General features: G+C 45.5%; 1 protein-coding gene across 1 annotated transcript in view; it reads left to right on the plus strand.

The window, feature by feature from the left end:
- The window catches only part of DMC1 (DNA meiotic recombinase 1), a 1,145,966-nt gene that overhangs the window by 792,178 nt on the left and 328,583 nt on the right, over window positions 1-25,205 (plus strand). The window contains exon 9 of the mRNA XM_069233161.1: window positions 25,028-25,142. Within this exon, the coding sequence (XP_069089262.1) occupies window positions 25,028-25,142 (115 nt within the window). The remainder of the gene's footprint in view (window positions 1-25,027; window positions 25,143-25,205) is intronic.

Here is a 25,205-nt window from a genome sequence, read left to right on the forward strand (position 1 = left end):
TTCCGCCAGCAGATAAGACTACTCCATCTCCAGTGGTCTCCATAAGGAGTGGTTCATCTCGTTCGAGAGCGGCATCGTCGGGGCATGTCTCACCCATCAATTTGTCACCAAGATGGTTGGTGAGCCTTAACAGACCAACGGCCTCTCCGGATTCGCAGTATTCATGGATGTACTCTCCTACTGCCTCTCTCCCGAGAACACCATCACCGACAGCGTGGGCAGGAAGGGCTCGTTCTGCTTCTCGCCAACCGACCACGAGGCCTGGGCGCTCTGTTACAGCGTCTCGCAGCAGGTCACGTTCCCAGCGATGATCTAGGTCACGATCAAGACACAGAAGATCGCCCTCTTGGTCATCGTCAGGGTCATCCGTTAGACGATACTCCCCCACCTTAACAGACTCTCTAGAGTTTCACTGGTGGATGACATCACTACTTTTAATGAGGTGCTTTTCAGGGGAGCACAGAAGTTAAATATAGAGGTTCCAGAACCATCAACCTCCTCATCAGTCATTTTTGAGACTCTGCAGCATAGAGCAGTTTCGAAAAAGCTACTGCCGCTAGTGCCTGGTGTGTTGCAGCCAACCATGGACACTTTTTTGGCGCCAGCCACCCTCAAATCTGCTCCTGCTAGGATTTTGAAAAAATATAAAGCGCCTGAACAAGATCCTTTATTCCTAAGAACGGATCCGCCGCCGGACTCAGTCATATTGGCCGCAGCCCGAAAAACTCACTCAGTGGCATCATCCTCCACGGTCCCACCGGACAAAGAGAGCAGACATCTAGACTCTCTGGGGAGAAAAATGTGTGGCACGGCGGCATCTATGATGAAGGTCTCCAGCGCGTCTGCACTCCTAGGCAGATATGACCGTTCTCTGTGGGACTCTCTCAACAGGTTCACAGAAAAATTACCTAGAGAAGACAGACAGGACTTCCAAGAGATCCTGCAAGAGGGATGTCTGGTATCCAACCAAGTCATCAGCGCAGCGGCAGATGGGGCAAACTTAGCTGCACATGGGTACGCACATGGAATCTGTGCAAGAAGGTCTTCCTGGTTGAGATTGACTGGTTTAAAACAGGAAGCACAACAGCGCATCCTAAATCTTCCATTCAACGGGAACTCGCTGTTTGGTACCCATACGGACGAAGAAATGGCGCGCATGAAAACCGAAGTGGACACCATGAGGGCAGTAGGCCTGGAAAGGAAGAAGGACTTCAGGCGGAGGTATAGGCCTTATGACAGGCGCCCTTTCCAGCAGAGGGTTCAAACCCCTCACTGGTCCCAGAGGCCACACCAAAGGCAGGGACGCCCTCTCTTTCAGTCTCGTAAGGCCACAAGGGAACAAGGGTCAAGTAGACCACAACAGTCCACACCCAAAGCGCCGGTCAAGCAATGAGAACTCGCTTCCCTCAACACTGTGCACCACTCCGGTGGGGGGAAGTATCACAGATTTTCTTCACGAGTGGCGCTCTATCACAAAAGACAAATGGGTGCTCAACATTGTCGAGAATGGCTACTCTCTTCTTTTCCGGCAACCTCCACCGCACTTGCCACCAGTCAAATGCAATCCATCTCACGTCAGCCTATTGCGCAAAGAGACTCTCGCCCTTTTACGAAAGAAGGCAATAGAAAAAGTTTCACTTGCGCACAGAGGAAAGGGGGTTTACTCCTGTTATTTTCTGGTGGCGAAAAAAGGCCGAGAGGGCGTTTTCAGACCGATTCTGGACTTACGGCTTCTGAACAAGTACATAAGAAAGCAAAAGTTCAGGATGCTGGCTCTTCACCAGATTTTCCCTCAGCTACATCGGGGAGACTGGATGTGCTCCATCGACCTGCAGGATGCGTATTTTCACATCCCGATAGTTCCCAAGCATCGGAAATTCCTGCGCTTCCAGATAGCTTCACAGCACTATCAGTTCAAAGTACTACCATTCGGCCTGAAATCTGCCCCCCACGTCTTCTCGAAATGCGTGGCAGTGGTAGCGGCACATCTACGAAAACAAAAAATCTTCATTTACCCATACCTGGACGACTGGCTACTGAAAGCCTCCTCTCCGGATCAGGCGAAAACCCATTGGGACATTGTGCTCAAGGTTTTCGAGTCTCTAGGTCTTCAGGTCAACTACCAAAAGTCCACCTTGATTCCAACGCAGAACCTCCACTACCTGGGAGCAATACTAAACACAGAGCTCCAAAGAGTATATCCTTCGGAGGAACGACTATTATCAATAAAGAAAAAGTGTCAAAACCTGTTAAAATCCGACGCACCTACGGCCCGTCAGGTGACATCTCTGCTGGGCTCCATGGCATCATGCATTTTCATTGTCCCAAATGCCAGGCTGCATATGAGGCCCCTCCAAGAGGCGTTGGAGAACAACTGGAGCCAAAGGACAGGTCGCTGGGAGGACAGAGTGCGGCTGCCGATAGCAGCACGTCAGTCATTGCAATGGTGGATGCACAGACCTCACCTGTCAGTAGGGGCTCCATTTCACCAGGTAATTCCATCCGACACTCTGGTAACGGATGCGTCTTTTCAGGGATGGGGGGCTCATCTAGGTCCCCTTCAAGCTCAGGGCCTGTGGTCCGACAACGAAAGGACGTACCACATCAATCTGCTGGAGCTCAGAGCGGTCCATCTAGCTCTCAAGTCTTTTGCTCCATCGATTCAGGGGAAATCTCTCCTAATACAAACGGACAATACAACCACAATGTATTATTTGAACAGACAAGGGGGAACGAGATCCCTACCCCTATCTTGGGAGTCCCAAACAATCTGGCATTGGCTCCTGGCCAGAGGAATGTCGCTTACAGCGGTTCACCTACCAGGTCAACAAAACGTGGAAGCAGATTTCCTGAGCAGACACCTAGAGGACGCCCACGATTGGGTCCTACATGGCGAAGTCGTCGAAGACATCTTCGCTCAATGGGGTCGGCCTCAATTGGATCTCTTCGCAGAAGAGGTAAACAAGAAATTCCCAGACTTCGTGTACAGGTTCTACCGTCCGGGATCTCGAGGGAATGCCCTGTTGATCGACTGGTCAGGGATATTTCTCTACGCCTTTCCACCGATCCCCCTCATACCGGCAGTGATCAACAAACTTTACAGATCCAGCACCAGAATGATTCTCATAGCTCCGCAATGGCCCGTCAGTTCTGGTACACAGATCTCCTCAACCTATCGGAACAACCTCACAGGAGGCTGCCGTGCAGACCGGATCTTCTCAGCAGGATGGAGGGCAGGGTCCTGCATCCCAACCTACCCTCTCTGAGCTTGACAGCATGGCTCCTGAATTCCTGCAGTATGGGCACCTAGGGCTCTCGCAGGAGTGCATGAACACCTTGAAGGAGTCCAGACGACCTTCCACACAGCGTTCTTACGCATTTAAGTGGAAGAGGTTCTACATATGGTGCTGTCAGCAAGGTCAGAATCCCATACGAGCTCAGGAGGAGGTCATACTGTCTTACTTACTCCATCTGGCAAAATCCGGTCTGCAGGTATCATCTATTAAGGTACATTTATCTGCCATTACAGCCTATCGTAAGTCACCTTCTCAGGAATCCTTCTTTACGAAACCAGTAGTCAAGGATTTTTTAGAAGGTTTGAAAAAAGTTTTTCCGCCCATTCGGAAACCCTCCCCTCCATGGGAGCTGAACATAGTACTGTCAAAACTTATGGGCCCTCCTTTCGAACCTATACACAAAGCCTCTTTGCAACACCTTACGTGGAAGTCGGCTTTTTTGGTAGCCATCACTTCCGCAAGGAGGGTCAGTGAAATTCAGGCTTTGTCCTGCAAAGAACCGTACACAGTCTTTCACGACAATAGAGTAGTTCTGCGAACTCACCCATCATTCCTACCGAAGGTGGTGTCAGAATTCCATATCAATCAGACTATTTCTCTACCAACTTTCTTCCCCAATCCGGAGACTCTGGCAGAGAAAGCGTTGCACTCTCTAGATCTGAAAAGAGTGCTAAAATTTTATTTGGATAAAACAAAATTGATTAGACATTCCAACCACTTGTTTGTAAATTATGGTCATTTGAGGACAGGAGAGGCAGCATCTAAACGAACCATATCAAGATGGATAGTTTCTTGTATTGTTAATGCTTATCAGTTGGCTAACAAACAACTACTTGCTAGACCTAAAGCGCATTCCACAAGAGGAAAAGCGGCTACTGCTGCCCTCCTTAACAATGTTCCAATATCTGAAATTTGTAAGGCTGCTACATGGAAGTCTGTACATACATTTACTAGACATTACTGTTTGGACTCAGATGCAAGAGCAGACGCCCAAGTGGGGCAAGCCTCTCTGAGAAATTTGTTTGCGTGATACGTATCTCTTCCTGCACTTCTACTGGACAGTCCGCAGAGTCAAGGGAAGGGCTTGCTAATCTATTCAATGTTTATGACTATTGATGAGGATCCCCTGGAAGAGAAGGATAAGATACTTACCTGTAAATCCTAGTTCTCTTCCAGGGGTATCCTCATCAAATTCATAAACAACCCACCCTCCTCCCCGGACGCACGTCTCCTAGAAGTGCAGGACAGACTATCTTTCGAATCGGCTACACAGATTGTCACCGTAAAAAATTACTGACTTAACTGTGAACCAACTGTCATCTTTCCTTCACCCCTGAGGCATGGTGGGATACTGGAGGTGCTCAGGGTCTTAAAGGCATGGTGCCAAAGTTTTTATGGTTCTCCTGTGTTAACCTGCATGCAGCCTATTGGCTAAGAATGCTCCATTGTTTTTCAATGTAGTTTTTTCTCTTTTTCTCTAATGATTACTACTGCTTATTTCCCTAAGCCCAGTTTTGGGGCTTTGGTAGATATTTATTCTCTTATTGTAATTTTGTAAAGATTTAAGAAAAGAAAAAAACTCCATAGAAATAAAGCATTTTAGCCTGTTTATGATTATAGCCTGCATTGCTGTTTTACACATGTATATATGAGTTGAGTATGAAAAATGTGTCTACTAAAAATGCTATATATATATTTTTTGTGCATATTTCATACTTTATATGTGTGTATTTTATATATGCTCCGGGGTCCCCGCACAAGGGCGGGAATATTCAATGTTTATGACTTTGATGAGGATACCCCTGGAAGAGAACTAGGATTTACAGGTAAGTACCTTATCCATACTGACCATCGCAACCTCCAGTTCATGAGTTCCGCCAGACTTTTGACTCCTCGGCAATTACGCTGGATGTTGTTTTTTGCCGAATTTGATTTTTTGGTAACTTTCCAACCTGGTAAAGACAATCGCAAAGCTGACGCCTTGTCCCGCCAAGAGTCTACCACATTGCCTGCAGTTCAAACCTCCAGAGCTATCGTTGCTCCAGACAAAGTCCTGTGTATCATAAAAACTGAAGATTTCTTTGAAGACATCCGTAATTCTTTCACTGTTGAGAAATGGCAGACATGGGCCCAAGCAGATCCCAAAAGGTAAATCAAGCAAGGATTACCTTTTCATGACGCTCTTTGTTCGTGCCCACTACCAAACTTCGCAAGATAGTGTTTCATTGGTTGCATGTTATACCTACGGCAGGGCATCCAGGTATTCCTAAGACTCTTGAATTAATCCAACGCTATTTTTGGTGGCCTACCCTGACAAAAGATGCAAAAGCGATGGTAAACAACTGCGAAGTCTGTGCCCGCATTAAAACAAGTCATACAAAACCAAAAGGGTTGTTGCATCCACTCCCAACTCCAAGTCGTTCTTGGGAGCACATTTCTTTAGACTTTTTTACAGGTCTACCAGTTCAACAACATTCAGTAATCCTAGTGGTAGTAGATAGTCTCACGAAATATGGACATTTCATTGCCTGTAAGAAATTGCCCACCTCCAGTGAACTGGCAACTATTTTACTGAATAGAGTGTTTCGTTATCATGGACTGCCGAAAATGATCCTCTCCGATCGAGGGTCACAATTTGCCTCCAATTACTGGAAGACATCGTGCAAAACACTTCATGTGACATCCACACTATCTACTAGCCACCATCCTCAAACAGATGGTCAAACTGAGAGACTAAATCAGACTTTGAAGCAATGCCTGCGTGCTTATGCTGAAAAAGCACTTCATTCTTGGACATCAATGCTCTGGTTAGCTGAGTTAGCCTACAATAACTCATTCCACACTTCTACTGGCGTCACACCCTTTTTTGGCTTGTTTGGCTATCATCCTGACACCTTGCCCATCACAATCCCTCAAGAAAGTTCTCTTACACCAGCTGCATCCGAAACCATTCAACATCTGCATCAAACCCAGAAATTGATTCAACAGCATTTAGAAAAGGCCAAACAAAAATACAAAAAGTATTATGATAAGAAACATTGTGAGGGACCGCAATATCAACCAGGTGATAAAGTGTGGCTTTCCACAAAACATATGGACTTCAAGAAGAAGCACATGTTCAACCCCAAGTTCATAGGTCCTTACACTGTCCTTCAGCAAATCAATCCTGTGACTTATCAACTACAATTGCCAAGATCATTACGGATTCATCCAGTGTTCCACACTTCCCTCTTGAAAAAAGGCAGTCCAGAAGGTCCGCCCTCATCCAGCTCCAGTTCTAGTACAGGGGGAAATAGAATATGAAGCCAAGAAAGTGCTGGATTCCAAACTGAGAGGGCGTAATCTATGGTACTTAATCTCATGGAAAGGTTATGGCCCTGAAAGTAACTCATGGGTTTATGCATCTGATATCTATGCTCCGGTACTTGTGAGGCGTTTTCATCATCTCAATCCAGACAAACCAGGCCCTAGAGCGCGTCTGGGAGATGGGAGTACTGTCAACATCAGAGCAGTGCGTGCTCTATGGGCGACTAGAATGCAAAAACCTAGCAATTTCAAGCTAACATAATTTATGCATTGTGCTGATATGCTGTTGTTTTTTTAACCTTTTGCATTGCAGAGTTTAATCCTGAAGACTTATGTTCAGCGTGCATATAAATACTGTTCATATGCAATGTACTGCTGCAGGCTTTCAGACTGTGTCAGGGTGTGGTCCCTTTCCAGGGCCTTCTAGAAGCTTTCCCTGCAGCATGCCTGGGTGTGGTTGTGGGCTGGGCCAAGACTCTATAAAAGGGAGCCAGCCCAGCTCCACATGCTCACTATTCAGAGGTCCTGGTGAAGAGCAGCAGCAACTTCCTGAGCACCTGTTCCAGAGGCCTACTTTGATCTTCCAAGCCTTGCCCTTTTCACTTTGCCGGTGAGTCTAGATCAGGGCGGTCAGACGGAGGTCGGGCTGGGCCCCCGATCCCGCTCTCGAAGGCTTTCGAGTCCTTGGGCCTAATTTGCATGATAAAACAATTGGCTTTCTTGCGTGTGAATGTGCGCTCTAAGTTTGATGGCATTTCCATGCTAACACTTGAATCGGCAAGACGCGCAATTAATTTCTTGTGTGTAATCCATGTTATTCATTGTATGCAACCATTTCTTGGCATTCATATGGTGGTATTCGAATCCGCAAGACGTGCAATTCATTTTCTATGTTTAATTCATGTTATTCATTGTACGCCACCATTTCCTGACATTCATATGGTAGCCTACGAATCGGCAAGACGCGCAATTCCTTTTCTTGTGCTTAATTCAAGATATTCAGTGTGCGCCACCATTCCTTGGCATTCACATGGTAGCCTTCGAATCAGCAAGATGCGCAATTCATTTCTTGTGTCTAATTCATGATGTTCATTGTGTGTTACCACTTCATGACATTTATGGGCTGACATTCGAATCGGCAGAACGCGCGATTCATTTCTTGTGTTGAACCATGCAATTCATCGTGCGTTACCATTTCATGGCATTTACTTGGTGGTGCTCGAAAAGGCAATACGCGCAATTCATTTCTTGTGTTTAAAATCACGATGTTCTTTGTGCACTACCACTTCATGGCATTTACTTGGTGGCCTTCGAATCGGCAAGACGCGCAATTAATTTCTCGAGTCTAACTTATGTTATTCATTGTGCACAATCATTCCATGGTATTTACAACCTTTGTGAAAATCTGCAATGTGCGCAATTCATGTTCCTGCAATTTAAGAAAACTAAAGTGCTAGAATTCTAGATGTGATATTGCATGTGCATAATAAGTCCCTCAAGCTCAATTCATATTGTGGTATAGAAACCATTCAGATTATTTCCTGATCCTCATGCAATACACTATACTTGAATTTGAAAGTTGTATTTAACCTTTCCTGGTTCCAGTTATCTTGAAGCCTAGTTATTTAATTCCATGCTTAAGTTGTCCATGTTTTCAGTATGACAATGCTTAGAGACATAGCCTAGTACTGATTAATATGATATAATCTTGATATTGTGTGTTTTAACCTTTTGCTTCCCACAGGTTTCCTTCCCAGCTGTGCCCTTCCTAATCCCCTTTTCCCCACTTGGACTCTCTTAGACTCTGTGACATTCTAATCAGAGTATTGGAGCTGTCTTGTCATGGAAGTGTTGGGAACGTGCAGAGACCCCGAGGATCTGGTGACTCTGACAAGAAGTTGTTTAGCAAAACATTTTGGTAAATTATCAATGAGACTAATCGGTCTATAATTAGTTGGAAGATTTGTGTTACCCTTTTTGTAAATAGGGATGATTTCAGCCCCTTTCCACGTGCTCAGAATTTGACCCCCTGCAGCAATTTTATTCAAGAGTAAATTTATGTACCAGGACCATATGACTGGTTCTGATCTATAGAGGTCTCCCGGGAGCTTATCCGGCAAGGGAGCTTTGCCTGGTTTAAGAGAATTGATTGCATCAAGGGTTTCTTCCATGGAAAAGAAGATGTGATCCTCGAGGTCATTAAAACCCTCCCCTAATAAATCAATACCAGGATTCACATCCAACGATGATGAAAGGGCCTGATTTCCATTATAGGTATCAAGTACCCTAGGGCACAATAATAACCAATGCGAAGTTGCGCAGAGGTCATTGACCGCCTACCGCGACGACGTACAACGCTAGCGCACTTACCTCATTTCCACTTGTCCCTCCTCAGAGGTCAGGCAGCCGCCATTTCAGGGGGGCACAGGGCATGGCACCTAACTGCGTCACAGCAGACATTGGCACATCAACTGACTCTCGAGTTCACATACTGCTCCTGTAAAGTAAATTAATAAACATTATTGCAATAGATGTGGAAATATTACCCTCTCCTCACCGTTCTCTTCCATAGGCGTCAACCGCTGAGGCAGAATATGAGATGGCGGCATCCTCTGGTGTACAGACCCCTGGTGGACCTTGCGACAATGGAGGACAGACACATTATCATCACATACAGACTTGATCATGCCACAATCCAAGAACTGTGTGCCCAATTGGAGCCAGACCTGATGTCAGCTATCCGCCAGCCCAAAGGTATCTCCCCTCTAGTGCAGGTCCTGTCAGTGCTCCATTTCCTGACAAGTGGTTCCTTTCAAACTACAGTGGCCATGGCATCAGGAATGTCTCAGCCAATGTTCTCCAACGTGTTGACCAGAGTGTTGTCTGCCCTGATGAAACACATGCGCAGCTACATCGTGTTTCCCGAGGTGGATGATTTGGCCACAGTGAAGGCTGACATTTATGCCCTGGGACATATCCCCAACATCATTGGTGCCATTGATGGTACACATGTAGCATTTGTCTCCCCCGGAGAAATGAACAGGTTTACAGGAACAGAAAAAGCTATCACTCTCTGAATGTGCGGATGGTGTGTTTGGCGGACCAGTACATCTCCCATGTGAAGGCCAAATATCCTGGCTTTGTGCATGACGCATTCATATTGAGGAATAGCAGCATCCCATATGTGATGGGCCAACTCCAGAGGCACCGTGTGTGGCTAATAGGTGCGCCAAATGTCCCCACCGAGTATATGTTGGTGTCTTGGTATGGGATTGCATCTTAGGGTTAGTGTGTATCTAACAGTTATCACCCTATATTTACAGTTGACTCTGGTTACCCAAACCTTTCATGGCTACTGACCCCAGTGAGGAATGCCAGGACAAGGGCAGAGGAACGTTATAATGAGGCACATGGGTGTAAAAGGAGGATTATAGAGAGGACCTGCGGCCTCCTGAAGGCCAGGTTCCGGTGCCTCCATCTGACAGGTGGATCCCTGTACTGCTCACCTAAGAAGGTGTGCCAGATCATCGTTGCCTCCTGCATGTTGCACAACCTGGCCTTGGGATGCCAGGTGCCTTTTCTGCAGGAGGATGTGCCTGGAGATGGTCTTGTGGCAGCGGTGGAGCCTGTGGACAGTGATGAAGAGGAGGCAGAGGAAGAAGATGTTGACAACAGAACAAATATAATACAGCAGTACTGCCAGTGACACATAGGTAAGACACTATAACTTTACTTAAAATTTCAGTAATCTGTTGGACATTGTACAAGGCAGCCTCTTTCCCTATGTCTAAAGCCACTGACTGTTGCCTTTGGATTCTCTATTTTTGGATCTCTGTGCCCCATTCTTGCTCCTGCTATATGTACTGCTGCCCACCAAAGGTATATTTCACTGTACATATACGTTGCAATGCTTTGAGAATGTTGTACTAATACATTTGTGATTAATTCCACTGACTCCAGATTGGTATTTGTTTCAAGGGTGTTTATTTATGTGCAAATAAGTATAGGGGTTTGTGCAAGGGGCTGGGGTGATGGTGGAGGAATGTCCAGTTAGAGTCCAGTCTCTTGGTATCACAGGTGCATTGTCCAAGGGGGCATAGGCAGGGGAGCAATGGCAGTTCAAGGTGGACTGGGTAACAGAGTGGGACAGAAGGGTGACTATGAGGTGAGTCCTATTTCCTGGCGGGGGTCTTGGCAATGTTCTCTGTCTTCTGCCTGGATCGCAGGGACTGTTTGCGGGGTGGTTCTCCTTCTACAGGGGGTGGGGTGCTGGTGGCCTGTTGGTCCTGTGGCAGTGCCTCCTGTCCACTTGCGCCAGCAGAGGTGAAAGGCTGTTCCTCGGTTTGGCTAGTGTCAGGCGCCCTTTGTTGTGCCACTGCCTCCCTCATGGTCTTGCCCATGTCAGCCAGCACCCCTGCAATGGTGACCAGGATGGTGTAGATTTTTGTTAGGTTATCCCTGGTCCCCAGGTACTGTCCCTCCTGCAGCCGCTGGGACTCCTGCATCTTGGCCAGAATCTGGCCCGTGGTCTCCTGGGAATGGTGGTATGCTCCCAGGATGTTGGAAAGTGCCTCGTGGAGAGTGGGTTCCCTGGGCCTGTCCTCCCCCTGTTGCACAGCAGTCCTCCCAGCTTCCCTGTAGTCCTGTGCCTCTGTCCCCTGAACCGTGTGCCCAATGCCACTGACCCCAGGCCCCTGATCATCCTGTGTTTGTGGGGTTGCATGGGGTCCCTGTAGTGGTGGACACACTGCTGATTGAGGTGTCCTGGGGACAGTGGCATGGGCCAGCTGGGTGGGTGCTGTGCTGGTATTTCCTGAGGGGGGCGGCTCTATGGTGGGTTGGGACTGTGGCAGGGGAAGCGACTGTCCAGAGGCCCCTGATGGGCCAGGTTGGTCATTGTGATCCAGGCGTGCAGAGCTGCTGTCATCACTGTGGGCCTCTTCGGTGGGGTGCTAGATGTATCTGCCACCTCCTCTTCAGTTTCGTTAAGCAGGGATCCTGTTGGGATGCAAATACACTGTTAATGTATCTGCGTGTGCCATCTTGGACATGGGTGTGTTTCCCTGTATGATTCGGCTTTCCCTGTCAGCTTTGCCTTGTGTGAGTGGTGATTTTGTGGGCTGGGTGAGTCTCCCTACTGGGCATGCTTTGGTGATGGGTGTCCATGCAGGTCTGTGATGGGGGCCCATGCATTTGTGTTGCATTCAGGGCTTGAAATTGTGATGGGTGGGTTGTGAGGGTGGGGTATATGTGAGGTGATGGAGTGATGGGAGTGTGGGTAAGGGATGGCATGCAGGTAGGGTGAGGAATGTAGTAATAATGATTTGACTTACCAGAGTCCAGTCCTCCTGCTACTCCTGCGAGGCCCTTAGGATGCATGATCACCAAGACTTGCTCCTCCCATGTTGTTAGTTGTGGTGGAGGAGGTGGGGGTCCGCAACCAGTCCTCTGTACAGCAATCTGGTGTCTTGCAACCACGGAACGCACCTTCCTCCGTAGGTCGTTCCACCTTTTCCTGATGTCATCCCTGGTTCTTGGGTGCTGTCCCACGGTGTTGACCCTGTCCACGATCCTCCGCCATAGCTCCATCTTCCTGGCAATGGACGTCTGCTGCACCTGTGATCCGAATAGCTGTGGCTCTACCCGGATGATTTCCTCCACCATGAACCTTAGCTCCTCCTCTGAAAACCTGGGGTATCTTTGGGGTACCATGGATGTGGTGTGAGTAATATGTGTGGGGTGATGTGTGGGGTGATGTGTTGTGGTGTATGCTGTGATGTGTGTGAATGGTGTACGGTGAGGGTGTTCTGTGCCTCTGATTGAGTGGGTGCTCCTTCCTTGTCTCTTTCTGTTTGCAATCTTTTTTTTCGTTGAAAGGATTGTGGGTAATGTGTGTGTGTGTTTTATATTGGATTGGGTGTGTGGGTGTGGTGTGTGTGTCAGGTGTGTGTATTTTGAATTGTCCAATGTGGTGTAGTTTTGTAAGTGTGTGTGTGTTTTGAGCGCAGCAGTGTATACCGCCAATGGTTTACCGTGTTTGAAAGACTGCCGCGGTGAATCATGGGTCGTGATACCGTGGGCGTATTCCTGTTGGCGTAACAGTGTGGGTTTTGCTATCGCCAGTTTATCACTGACCTTTGGTATGGTGGACTTGTGTGGGTGTCTGTATAGTGGGGGAATTCTATGTGTGGGTCATAATACCCGTGGCGGATTACCTACACGGTCACGGTATGTTGGCGGCCGTCAGCACGGCAGTAGGCGGCATTTACCGCTGGGGTTGTAATGAGGGCCTGAGTCTGTGATGGTCCTAGGAGGATGGGGCTACCACCAAAGTGTTCAGCGTGAGGTCTCTTTCCACCTGGATCATCTTCTAGGTCTCCACCCTAGGTTGGGGGGTCTCTAAATCATCACCTTCCCTGATTCTAATTGCATTTTCAAGCTCTCCCAAGGCTGGAGCTTTTGCTCTACAGCTGGGAGTAGTTTGCTCTTGAGGGGACTTTTGTATAATAAGATTGTAAAAGGCCTGAGAATGTATGTATTGCACCCTCTAGGGGTCAAATTTATAATTGCACTGTAATACTTCATAATATAATTGTGGGTTATGCCCTCTACAGCTTGAAATGGTTTCCCCTTTATTGGTTTTCTGTGGTTACACCTGTTTAGAGGCTGATTATGTGGTTACATCCATCCCAAAATTGCTATTTTGATTGTGGTGTTCTCTAGGGGCCGTTGTGAACATTACAGAGTAATGCCAAGTGTATGAAAGAGTACACAAACCCCCTTTCTGAGAAATGCTTTTATTGGGTTTACATGATTATGACATATGTATTTTGATCCATGACAATGATTCTGTGGTGAATCCAATTTAGTTTTATTGGGTCTCAGGAGATTAGCTTACCCCTTTGACTTGCAGTCCTGTGCTCCGTCACCTAGTGACTTTTAACCTACTTAGCTTGCTCTGTTTTAGTCCATTTATTTTATTATTTCTTTTAAGATGGCTGCTGTTGTTTATAGTTACAGAAATGTTTTGATTTGCATTATCCGTGCTACTCTGTGAAGGCGTCATTACCAGCGTCAAGATCAAGTGATGTACGTAGGTATTAACATCATGTCCTTTTCTCACTTATGTGTGACAGGAACATAATGTACACTTGTTGGGGATTGTTTATATACTTGCCGCCACAAGTCTGCTTCCTTATCAGTTGTTTGGGAACATACCTGCTTCAGGTGTCCTACATGATTTGTATAAATACATCTCACACGGACAAGGTTAATAGAGGGATTCCTTCCAGATGCCATCTACACTGCACATCACCATGCTGCATAACTCAGCTTTTGTGTCACCACGGAGTTCAACCTATAGACCTCATTCCAAGGTAACAAGGGTTGGGGGTGCTTCTCATGGATATGGTACTGGCAGATTAGGTTTATCATACCTAGCTCTCATTAGATTAGAGATTAGGTTCTCTTTGCTAGGAATTTTACATCTCATGTTTATTGAACGATGGTGGGGGGTTTTGTATTCACAACTCTCATCTTCACAATTCTGCTTCTTTTATGGTTTGTTATCCTAATCATTGCAGCTCATGCATTTCACCGTAGATTGCTGTCTTTTTAATAAACCTATTGAAAAACTCTCCTGCATCTCCTTCACTGCCTGTGTGTAACTGAGGCCTTCATTTCCTGTGTGTGACTGAGACTTATTGCTAGTGAGAGAAAAGGGAAACTTCTGTTCCACCACTACTCCCAAGATGTCACAATATAGGGCCCATGCATAAGGCTCCCAGAAATCACCTTTTACTGTTTGAGTTTTTGGTGGGGTACTGCTTGTGAGCTGGGAGTGTTGGTCCAACAGTTGCGACTTGTGGAAGTGGCTTAGTCGCCTACAAACAAAAGTGCTGTAATTCCTAAACCAGCAGTCTCGCCTAGGAGCGAGAGTCCAACTACATTGCACCACCATCAATGGTGTTTTGGCACTAGTTTACGGATATCCGGAGTATCTCTGTTTCACACACAGCAGGTACCCTAATATACTGAGACTTCTGTGGTCTTAGGGGCAATTCTCCTCAGCTGAACAGGGAGCACCTAACTAGGCTGTAGGTTGTTCAGGCTTGAACTGTTAAAAGGACTTCTCCCCATTTGGTGTTCCTTCTCTGTATCCATTATTTAACATGGCTAACGCCATAGACATTTCAGAAAATGTCAGACCCACATTAAAACAACACTTAGAACACTTAGAAGCCCATGTCCTAACAAGTGGGATGTCACATTTATGGTGGAAGGTCATGAACTTTACCAAACAGAAACACTCTATTCCTGGGTACCTTTCTAGAGAAGATGACAGAACACATACATTTCATACATATAATATAGCGAACGTACCACAGCTGTACCAAGCTTACCGGTATTTAGAGATACTGCTCTCCTATCAAGAACATCAAAATTGGTTTAGTGGCGCCCTACCACATGTAATGCATCCCATGTGATTAGGTTCCTTAAGTAATGACAGACCAATGTGGCCTATGTTTGCCACATACACACCATATCCTAGCTTACAGGCAATGTGAACAGTTGACTTATGCACACTTTATAATGAGATAGTACAACTTTACAGACAATAAGAACAATTCGCTATGCGAACTTTGAACACTGACCCAACACAGGCTGCACCAGCTGGTCAACAATTGGCCGTTACTAGGATTAACCCACAAACAGTACATTCTATCATGGGCAAAGTGTCCACAGAATCTGAGAAGATTACATACTGGAAAGCACAAAAAACTAACCAGCTGGAAGCAGTGTTTCCCCATTTGGGAGCCCAAAATAAACATAGAATTCTCACAATGTGCTTGCAATTCAGAATGGTTCCCTCAGTGGATGACTGCATCACATGGGGAACAGTCTTCGCTGCAATTTACACTACCATGCATGGTACCCTGACACTTGCCAACTTACCGGAAGTGTTAAAACAAATTCAAAATGAGCATGGGGCTGCTCCAGCCCTAGATTTGGGGATGAAACTGATGCACAATTCGACACAGTCTCCTCAATAATACTCTAATATTAAAGGGGAAGCGGTAGCGCAGGCTATACGCCAGCGGCTCCGGGAGATTCCACAGATGGAACAGGAGCCTCAACTACTGAAAATTATTTCCAAAACCTATACTAGTATAGGATGGGATAGTTTGTGAGTCAAGACGAAGCCTGAAATTCAGTGTACCACCCCTAAGGACGGTACTAAACAAGCACAAGAGGGTTCTAAAAACCGTTGGGATGAACAGAAACAAAATAAAGACAGACGAAGTCAGAGAGCAGACTCTCCGCATCCGGAGAGCTCTGAAAGGAGATACAATCTCAGAAATAGAGAAACTTTAAAGGTTCCTGACAGATATTCTGATTCATGTCCCTCTCGTTCCTTTCATGATACACCGGATAGACGGAGTGAGAGAGTGGGACGGTCAGAGCAGCTCCTGACTACAGGAAACAGAAGAAAGACTTACAGCTATCTTCAGACAAGAAAGAACACAAATTCCCACAACAAAACCCATTATTTAAAAAGGATAAGGTGGCAGCAATTTCAATTAAACATGCCAGCAGACTTGAGAACATTGCTGAAGAACAAGACATGGACAGTGACCCTGCTGCGTTCTCCCACCCGACAGAGTTTGATTTGAATATCCAAATATCCAAATTGAGTTAGACATAGAGCGCACCATTAGTGTAATTTTGGGGGAAGAACTTGATTGTGATATCCTATTGGCAGAAAAGGACTGGCCACCCGAACATGTCTGTAAGCTCCCACATGGGGATGATGTCATTTTGCCGTCTTTCTCAGATCTTGTTCTGGAAGTGGTAAAAGAAGCCTATGCTGTTGACTGGTTTTTGGCGCTATACCGCAGCCACGTACGGTGGGATAAGGATTTCCCCTACCATGTAATACCTACCATGCCTACACCCTAGCCTCAGCCCAAATATCCTATTAAATACGAGGCTAAAGCTCCAATGAGAGAGATCCTTACTCCCAGTACCAGGAAATAGTATAACCCTGAGTTTCTGCAAGGAATAACCTGCTATTCGCCGTTGCAAAACCAGACCATTCATATAGAATAGTCTTCGATTACAGACACCTAACCAACTATAGACAAACATATGCAATACAAAATTCACACAGCACTGCACTAATTAACAACATTGGCCCTCATTACAACTTCGGCGGCCTTCACAGAAGACTGCCGAAGCTGCGGGCGCCAGAATACCGCCAGTGCTGGCGGTATTTCTGGCTCCCTATTTCGACTTTTCCGCTGGCCCAGCAGAAAAATCACATCATCATTGCTGTAGGCTCATAATAGAGCAGGCGGAAATGCTGATGTGCAGCGGGTGCAGTAGCACCCGTCGCACATTTCACTGCCTGAAATTCGAGCAGTGAAATGCACGATGGCGCTATGCCTGGGGCCCCTGCACTGTCCATGCCAAGTGCATGGGCAGTGCAGGGGCCCCCAGGGGCACCCCAAGTCCCACTTACCACCAGCCTATCCATGGCGGTGTTTAGTGCCGTGGCCAGGCTGGTGGTCGGGGACGCATAATCTCCAGGGCAGTGGTGCTTGCACTGCTGCCCTGGGGATTCCGCCTGGCGGTATAGTGGAGGAGCCGGCGCTATGGCCGTGGCTATTGCGCCACGGTCATAATAGCTGGCGGAACACCGCCAGCCGCCAGGGTCGTAATGAGGCCCTTAGTGACTAAAAAATACAAAGCAACCTTGGATATTTCCAATGTTTTTTTCTGCCAAAACTTAGTGCATGAAAGTCAGGACCGGAGTGCATTCTCATTCGGCTCACATAAACATTTTTGTTGTTTGCCCCAGGGCTTTAAGAACAGCCCAGGATTGTTCTCAGCCCATGTAACAACAATATTGCATGATATTGATCCCGAAGCATTGTCTTATGTGGATGACATCTATCACACAGATGATGTCCTCAATATTCATCTTGCCAAGGTCGATCTGATTGTTCTGGGATTTGCTGCCCTTGGCTACAAATTCAATTTCAAGTAAACTAAAATAGCCTTTCTCAGTATATTGGTTCCTGGGATATAAGCTATCAAATGAGGGCAAGAGCCTGGTCCCACACTTTTTAGAAAAATGTGTTCAACTTCAACCACCAAAAACTGTCAAGAATCTGCAATCATTACTTGGTTTCTTTAACTATGGAAGAGCTTACGCTCCAGACTATGCACAACGCATCAAACCACTCTGATTTAATTGGCCCAGATTTCTCAAGCAGACACTGGACAGTTGAACACACATGCATCCTTAGAGGATTGCAGCAAGACATGCTAGAAGCAAAACACTTACACACACACATGACAACAAAACAAATTTGGTCATCAGAATAATTGCTGGTGCCTTTGGGTTCACCTATGTCACCTTTAATGAAGGCGACACGGTGCCCACAGCATACAAATCACATTTGTACTCAAATGCAGAACAACACTTTGCAGACACAGAACAAATTCTGATGGCTGCACAGATGGCTGTCATGAAGGAGGGGCCTCTTGCGCAAGGGAAACTCACTATTGTTGTTTCCCTACTGCCAGCCTTAGAGGATGCCACCAAAGTAAGCGTTCCTAACGCTAAAGCATTACATCCATGTTGGATTCAATGGGCAACCTCCCTAACTGCCACTGATGTCGATTACATCTTTGGCCCCAAACTTCAAACAAGAATTTCTCCAGTACGAACAGGAGTATCCCGCACCTCTTAACGTCTTGCCACTTGACAGATACCACACTGTCATTTACAATGATGGTTCAACTCTACCAGTTGTAGGTACAAAACATCAATACTCAGCTGCTTTTGCAGCCATGAGCAGAGTGATGAAGGATGGTGTATTCCACTTTCAACGTACCTACACGCAGACCCTGGTGAACTGCACTGCTCAACTGGCTGAACTTAAAGCACTGGAACATAAGGATCCAGAACAGTTCACATTGATTGTGTGTGATTCATATTATTGTGTTCAGTCCTACAATGATTATCTCAATCACTGACAGTTGAACGGGTTCAGAGACTCAAAGGGGAACACCATAAAACACAGAATTCTGTGGAGGAGGGTGCCTGATCTTAAGGATAAGCTACTGGATGCCCATGTAGTACATACACTGGGCCACCAATGTGCAGGAGTACACGTTATTGGAAACAACTTGGCTGATGAAGCAGTCAAATACCCAGTAGCTACAGCTTCTGTTGCTGCAGTGACTTGCTCCCATACGAGACTTGATAATGAAATTCATGCTGCTGTGAAAGCTTCAGATGAAGGAAAGCCGCTTCCAAAAGCATACCCTACAAAATATTCCTACCATATCAGTGCACAGAATGTTGCCTTTGCAACAATTCCTGGGTTGGGAGATCGAGTGATCCCCAACCAAGACCACAGATTAAATCTCATCAAAGCAGCGCATAAGGGTGTTGCATCTGCTAATGCTGGTGGCGCGGCCATTATATCACTCTTACAGGAACGCTTCTGGTGGCCGGGTCTATACAAATCAACCAAGCAATATGTCCTTTGCTGTGACATTTGTCAGCAAATAAATGGCTCAGACATCAAACCTCCACTGTAGACATCCCTCTTAGTGTCCAGCAGGCTACTACAATGTGTGTACCTCGACTATTGTGGTCCCTTACAACCTGATGGTACATACAAATGCGTCTTAGTCGCTGTTGATTCTTGTTCTAGATTGCTATGGGTATGGCCACAGCGGTCGGCTAACGTTCGAACTGTTATAAAAAACTTGCTGGTGTTTATCTGTACATATGCGGTTGCAGCATTCCACTCGGACCAGGGCCCTGCTTTTGCCTCTAGGGCATTCAGGGACACCATGAGGACTATGGGTGTTTAACTCCATTGATCTTCCCCATATCATCCCAAGGGTAATTCTGTTGTGGAGAGGAGGAATCGTGACCTAAAGCAGTCCTTAACAGCTAGAGTATTAGGTTCAGGCCGCAGTTGGCTTCATCACCTGTATGGGGTCCAGAGAGCACTGAATAATCTGCCAACATGGTCCTTGGGAGGGACGCACTCCTTACGCACTCTTTGGGATGCCTATGTATGTCCCAGATGTAGATGGCCCTGGTATGGTGGCAGCATACACATCTTTTGACATAAATGAACGTCTCACAGGAGCTTCAACAATTTTGTGCTGCCGCCTTAGGAATAAGGGATTTGCCATCAACTTCTACAGGCTGGATTCCTAAAATTGGGGTTCCAGACTGTCTTCGGAGTCATTCCATCGGCTATCTATTCACTCTTTTTGAGTGTGTTTGGTGACTTTCCTGTGACTTTGACACTGATTGGCAGGATACTGCTGCTGCCATTCCTGATACACAGTGGTAGTGCCTTCTCAGCTAAGCCGAGTGATGAAGCTACTACCACCAGCCCAGCTGTGCCGTGATCGCATGGTACAGTTATTTGGTGCTCCGTTGCTAGAAGAATTGGAGCATGATTGGTCATTGTCATTCCGACCCGTCCTATAATACGAGCAACCTGTCTTTCATTGCACATGGTTCTTCTTCGAGTGCCTACCATTAGTGTGTCTTGCTATTCAGCCAGTGCCTCTGGGACAAGGAACTGCTTATGTTCCTGATGAGTGTTTATTCATGGTCGTGCCCCATGAGGCTGAGGTTGATTTGTGAGGCCACTTATGAGCCACCGCTGGTTACCAATTTGGTTCCATCAACATCAGGCACTTTGGATGGTGCTGCCTACGTGGGTGATCCTGCATTTGAGGCTTCTGCACACTTCTCTGTGGCTCCGTCTGTCAATCCTGTGATCGATCTTACATCTGACGATGTGGAGTCCTTCTTGGGTGCACTCCCATTTGATGACTTCGGAGACATTCTTCAAGATCAGTCACAAAAATAGTTCAATGATTTGACCATTGGCCTTATTCAAAAGTTTTAAAGTTTAATGCCAAATTGCCTTATTAATCCAATTCGCACTTGGCTTGCTGTGCTTGTTATGGTTGACATTTTATCTCTTTGAATGTTTTTAGCCTTGTTTTTAATTAGATTTTAGCCTGTTTTGAGCTCAGAACATTTTTTTGCTTGTGCTGATGCACCCTCAATAGCGTGTTAGCATCCTTTTTCTGGCAATGAGGAGGGTGTGGTGAATCCAATTTAGTTTTATTGGACTCAGGAAATTAGCTTAGCCCTTTGGCTTGCAGGCCTATGCCCCATCACCTAGTGACTTTTAACCTACTTAGCTTGCTGTGTTTTAGTCCATTTATTTTATTATTTCTTTTAAGATGGCTGCCATTGTATATAGTTATAGAAATGTTTTGATTAGCGTCAAGATCAAGCGATGTACGTAGGTATTAACATCATGTCCCGTTCTCACTTACGTGTGACAAGAACATAATGTACACTTGTTGGGGATTGTTTATATAATTGCCGCCACAAGTCTGCTTCCTTATAAGTTGTTTGGGAACATACCTGTGTCAGGGGTCCTACATGATCTGTATAAATACATTTAACACGGACAAGGTCATTAGAGGGTTTCCTTCCAGTTGCCATCTGCACTGCACGTCACCTTGCTGTAGAACTCAGCCTTTGTGTCACCATGAAGTCTGACCTAGATACCTCATTCCAAGGTAACAAGAGTTAAAGGGTACTTTTCATGGACATGGTACTGGCAGATTAGGGCTATCATACCTAGCTCTCATTAGGTTAGAGATTAGGTCCTATTTGCTAGGAATTTTACATCTCATGTTTATTGTAAGACGGTGGGTGGTTTGCAATCAGAACTCTCATGTTCACAATTATGCATCTTTTATTGTTCATTATCCTAATCATTGCAGCTCATGCATTTTACCGTAGATTGCAGTCTTTTCAATAAATCTATTGAAAACTCTCCTGCATCTCCTTCATTGCCTGTGTGTTACTGAGACTTATCTCTAACAAAAGAAAAGGGTAATTTCCGTTCCACCACAATTACCTGGAGATGTTGCAATCTAGAGTCTATGCGTAAGACTGCCAGAAATCACCTTTTACTGTTTGAGTTTCTGGTGAGGTACTGCTTGTGAGCCAGAAGGGATGGGCAGTTGTGACTTCTTGTAGGAGTGGCTTAGTTGCCTACAAACAAAAGTGCTGTCATCCCTAAACCAGCAGTCTTGCCTACAAGCAAGACTGCTGGTTTAGGGATCACTTTTGCATAATAAGGTTTTAAAAGGCCTGAGAAAATATGTATTGCACCCTCCAGGGGGTCAAATATATAATTCATCATAATACCTTGTAATATAATTGTGGGTGTGGGTTATGCCCTCTAGGGGTTGAAATATTTCCCCCCTTATTGGTTTTCTGTGGTTACAGCTTTCTATGGGCTGATTATTTATGCTTACATCCATCCCAAAAATAATATTTTCATTGTGGTGTTCTTTATTGGCTGTTTTGAACATTACATCATAATTCCAAGTGTATGAAAAAATACACAAACCCCCTTTCTGAGAAATGCCTTGATTGGATTTACATGATTATGGCATATTTGTTTTGATTATTGCATATGTTTATAGATCCATGACAATGATTCTTCCAGAGTAACATCGTTATTACACCATGACTGTTTGAACACTCTTGAAATGTCTGAGTGACCCATCTAGTAGGTCACCATTAGCTGCACAATGTCAGCTATGGTATGTTCCATCTGCCAATGTATATTTATAAATTATTGCATATTATTTAGTAGTGTGTATGTAATAAATGTACTTCTCCTTTTCTAAAGAAAAAGTCCTGACTAGATAATCATTTATTGAGAGTTATTATCGCGTGCCAGTGATTGGTGATTCCTAGTCCACACCACCTCCCATGAGTAAGCCTTAGACAACTCCACCTCGCTACCCTGTGAGAGTCAAGCTCTACAATGGGGTTTTTGGTTCCCACTGAGGACAATTGAGGAACTATTATTTGTGCTGGCCACACACCTACTGACCCAATTTCCAACAGGGTCAAAGGGAGGAAGGTTCCTAACTTGCGATATTCGGGAGCATATGGTGCTATGGTTAAGAGAAAGTATTTCAGCCAAGGAGATTCTCGCTGTTGCCAATGGCAAAGGCTTGATATCCACTGGAGTACCTGATTGCCAAGCTGAGGTAGAGATCAATATCAAATTGGCCTTGGTTGATGTAGGGGTGAGAGAGGAGTAAGGTGCACAGATGTCTCTTGGGCAATTATTCCACTGCTGCAGGTTTAATTTGAGGACCAGAAGCCTACATGGCTTGGGCCACCTCAGCTCTGATGATAGAGCAAAGGCTGCGTGTCACTGTCAAGAGGAGTCTGGAACCATTTCAGATTTGCCTCAAACAGAATTGGGAAGGAAGTGGATTAAGGCAGACTCCTGAGAAGGCACCAGCTGTGGCACTGGACATGCTCCAGACATTAAGGAGGATGAGATACCCAATGTGGGCCAAGTATTGGAGTCTGGGTCACTGCCATAGGTGCTGGGTTTGTTAGCTGCTGGAGGATCTACCTCGGAGGAATCTTGCACAGCACAAGTTGAGTGCCCTAAGCTTGTGAGACTTCGGAAGGAAGCAGCACTTAATTTGTAAATAAAAAGGTGCCAGTGCTCAAAGCTCTCCGTTGCAATATGGTTCTAGTAGTTCCATTTTGGCCAAATCATGTTTCACTAGCAATACATCTTCCTGGGTGCATTCCTCTCTGTAAAAATCTTCAGCTCAGAGAGACAGTCTGATACACCACGCTTTAATTGCTCAGTTTGAGTGTCTGGTTCCTGATGATACAGCTTATCAATACCTTATTTTTCTGAAGATTGTGCTTCATTAATTCAATTGGATTCATAAAAAGCCTAGTCAAGCATATTAAAACACAACAAGCTTTCTCGTAGCATAACGTTTTATTGCACCCATGTATCAAGGGGCTATTCCAAATGTTTCTTCCTTTTATGAAACATGTTTCCGGGTGGGTTATGGGTGCAAAACTAAAACTGGTTGACAAACCATTTAAGTTTACGACCTTTGCTGACAACAGACTAATAACACTCGAAGTTATTATGAGCTCCGCTGCCTTTTGGCTAGGTTTGTGCTTTAGAAATGTCACATGCATACCTACATATGAGTAGGCCAATATATTCTGATATGTGTATTAACTCATGTTAAAGCACATATCAGAATATTAGAATTATGCATTATGAATTAAGTGATAAATTATGTCAGGTCAAACCAGCATATATTTATCAGGGGACAATGTCTATTATTTACTGAAACACAAGGATTTTGGTGCAGTAAGCCCCAAAATCCACGTTATTCCCCTAAATCCTCTGAGAGGCGATAATTATCAAACCAGTTAAATACCAAACACCTTTGTTTCTGTTTTTATCCCATGCGATACTATCGCATGTGATGACGGCCATCTCGTAATCATGGACTTATCTGCTATCCCCTGAGCCTACGTGAACTGCAGCTTGTCCGTAAAGGCGCCTCACTGTTTTCATAAAGGATACCATAATCAAGGACCTGCCCTTCAGTTTGGCATTACATTGTAACCAAATTACATTGAGTCACTGCCTGTGTCTTTCAAATGGCTGGGTTTAAGGGTTTTCAAATGTTTCCATGTCAATTGTTTTGGAGCTCGGTATGTAGACCCATGTTGCTTGTTCAATTGTTAGTTTTAGTTTAGAAAAGCTTTCCCATAAGAGCATTTAGCCAAAAAGGGCTTCTGAAATAAGAAAAACGGTACCTCCTTCTTTAGACAAGTTCCAGTTAATGCGAAATGCAAAGCTGTTACCGGGGCTATTCATTATTCTTTCTACAAACAGTATTATCAGGATGATGGTGGAAGTCTTGATGCAAGATTCGTCTGAAAAAAAAAAATGAAAGGTTGAAGCAGGATGCCCTATTCTTCTTTCCTATCGAATTCCAAGCAATTAAATCTTCATAGGGAATGGAACTTCAGAATAAGTAGATGTTACTATGCTACTCCCTCCTGTGACTCGTATTTATAGTCCTGCAGACCCTCCAGCAAAATGGCCCTCACATTTACTCCTGTATTCCGTCCTGGTTATAAAACATGCGTCCAGTCAGAGAAAAACAGAACTGAGGTGACACGAGCCACGTGAAGGTAAAAGGCAGTAACAGGAGCGGAGGGGTGACACATTCACAAACTGCAGAGTCCAGCTTTTAAGCGCTCTTAAACTCACAGAGTGATGTAGTACCTGCAAAGTTACCAACGCATTTCAGGATGCACTCTATGTACAGCTAAAGGGGCTGGTGGAATTAAAAATACAGGTGTCTTTGAAGTGAGTTACTTTCGCTGTTTTGAATAAGTGACACTGCTTTAATTTCACAGCTGTAACTGTGGTCGAATCGTGATGCGTTTCCTTTTCATTTATGCCTGTTTCCCTTTGGTTTATCTTTGGCTTCAGGTAATTGATTCCATCATGGCACTCTTTCGTGTGGATTTCAGTGGCCGTGGAGAACTGGCTGAGAGACAGCAGAAGCTAGCACAGATGTTGGCACGCCTGCAGAAAATCTCTGAAGGCAGGTTATGGGGACAGTTTAGAAGCTCCTCTCATTACAACCCCTAAGAAAGGGCGGGAAGGA

Source organism: Pleurodeles waltl, chromosome 4_2 (genome assembly GCF_031143425.1).
Source record: "Pleurodeles waltl isolate 20211129_DDA chromosome 4_2, aPleWal1.hap1.20221129, whole genome shotgun sequence".
Classification (NCBI taxonomy): domain Eukaryota; kingdom Metazoa; phylum Chordata; class Amphibia; order Caudata; family Salamandridae; genus Pleurodeles; species Pleurodeles waltl.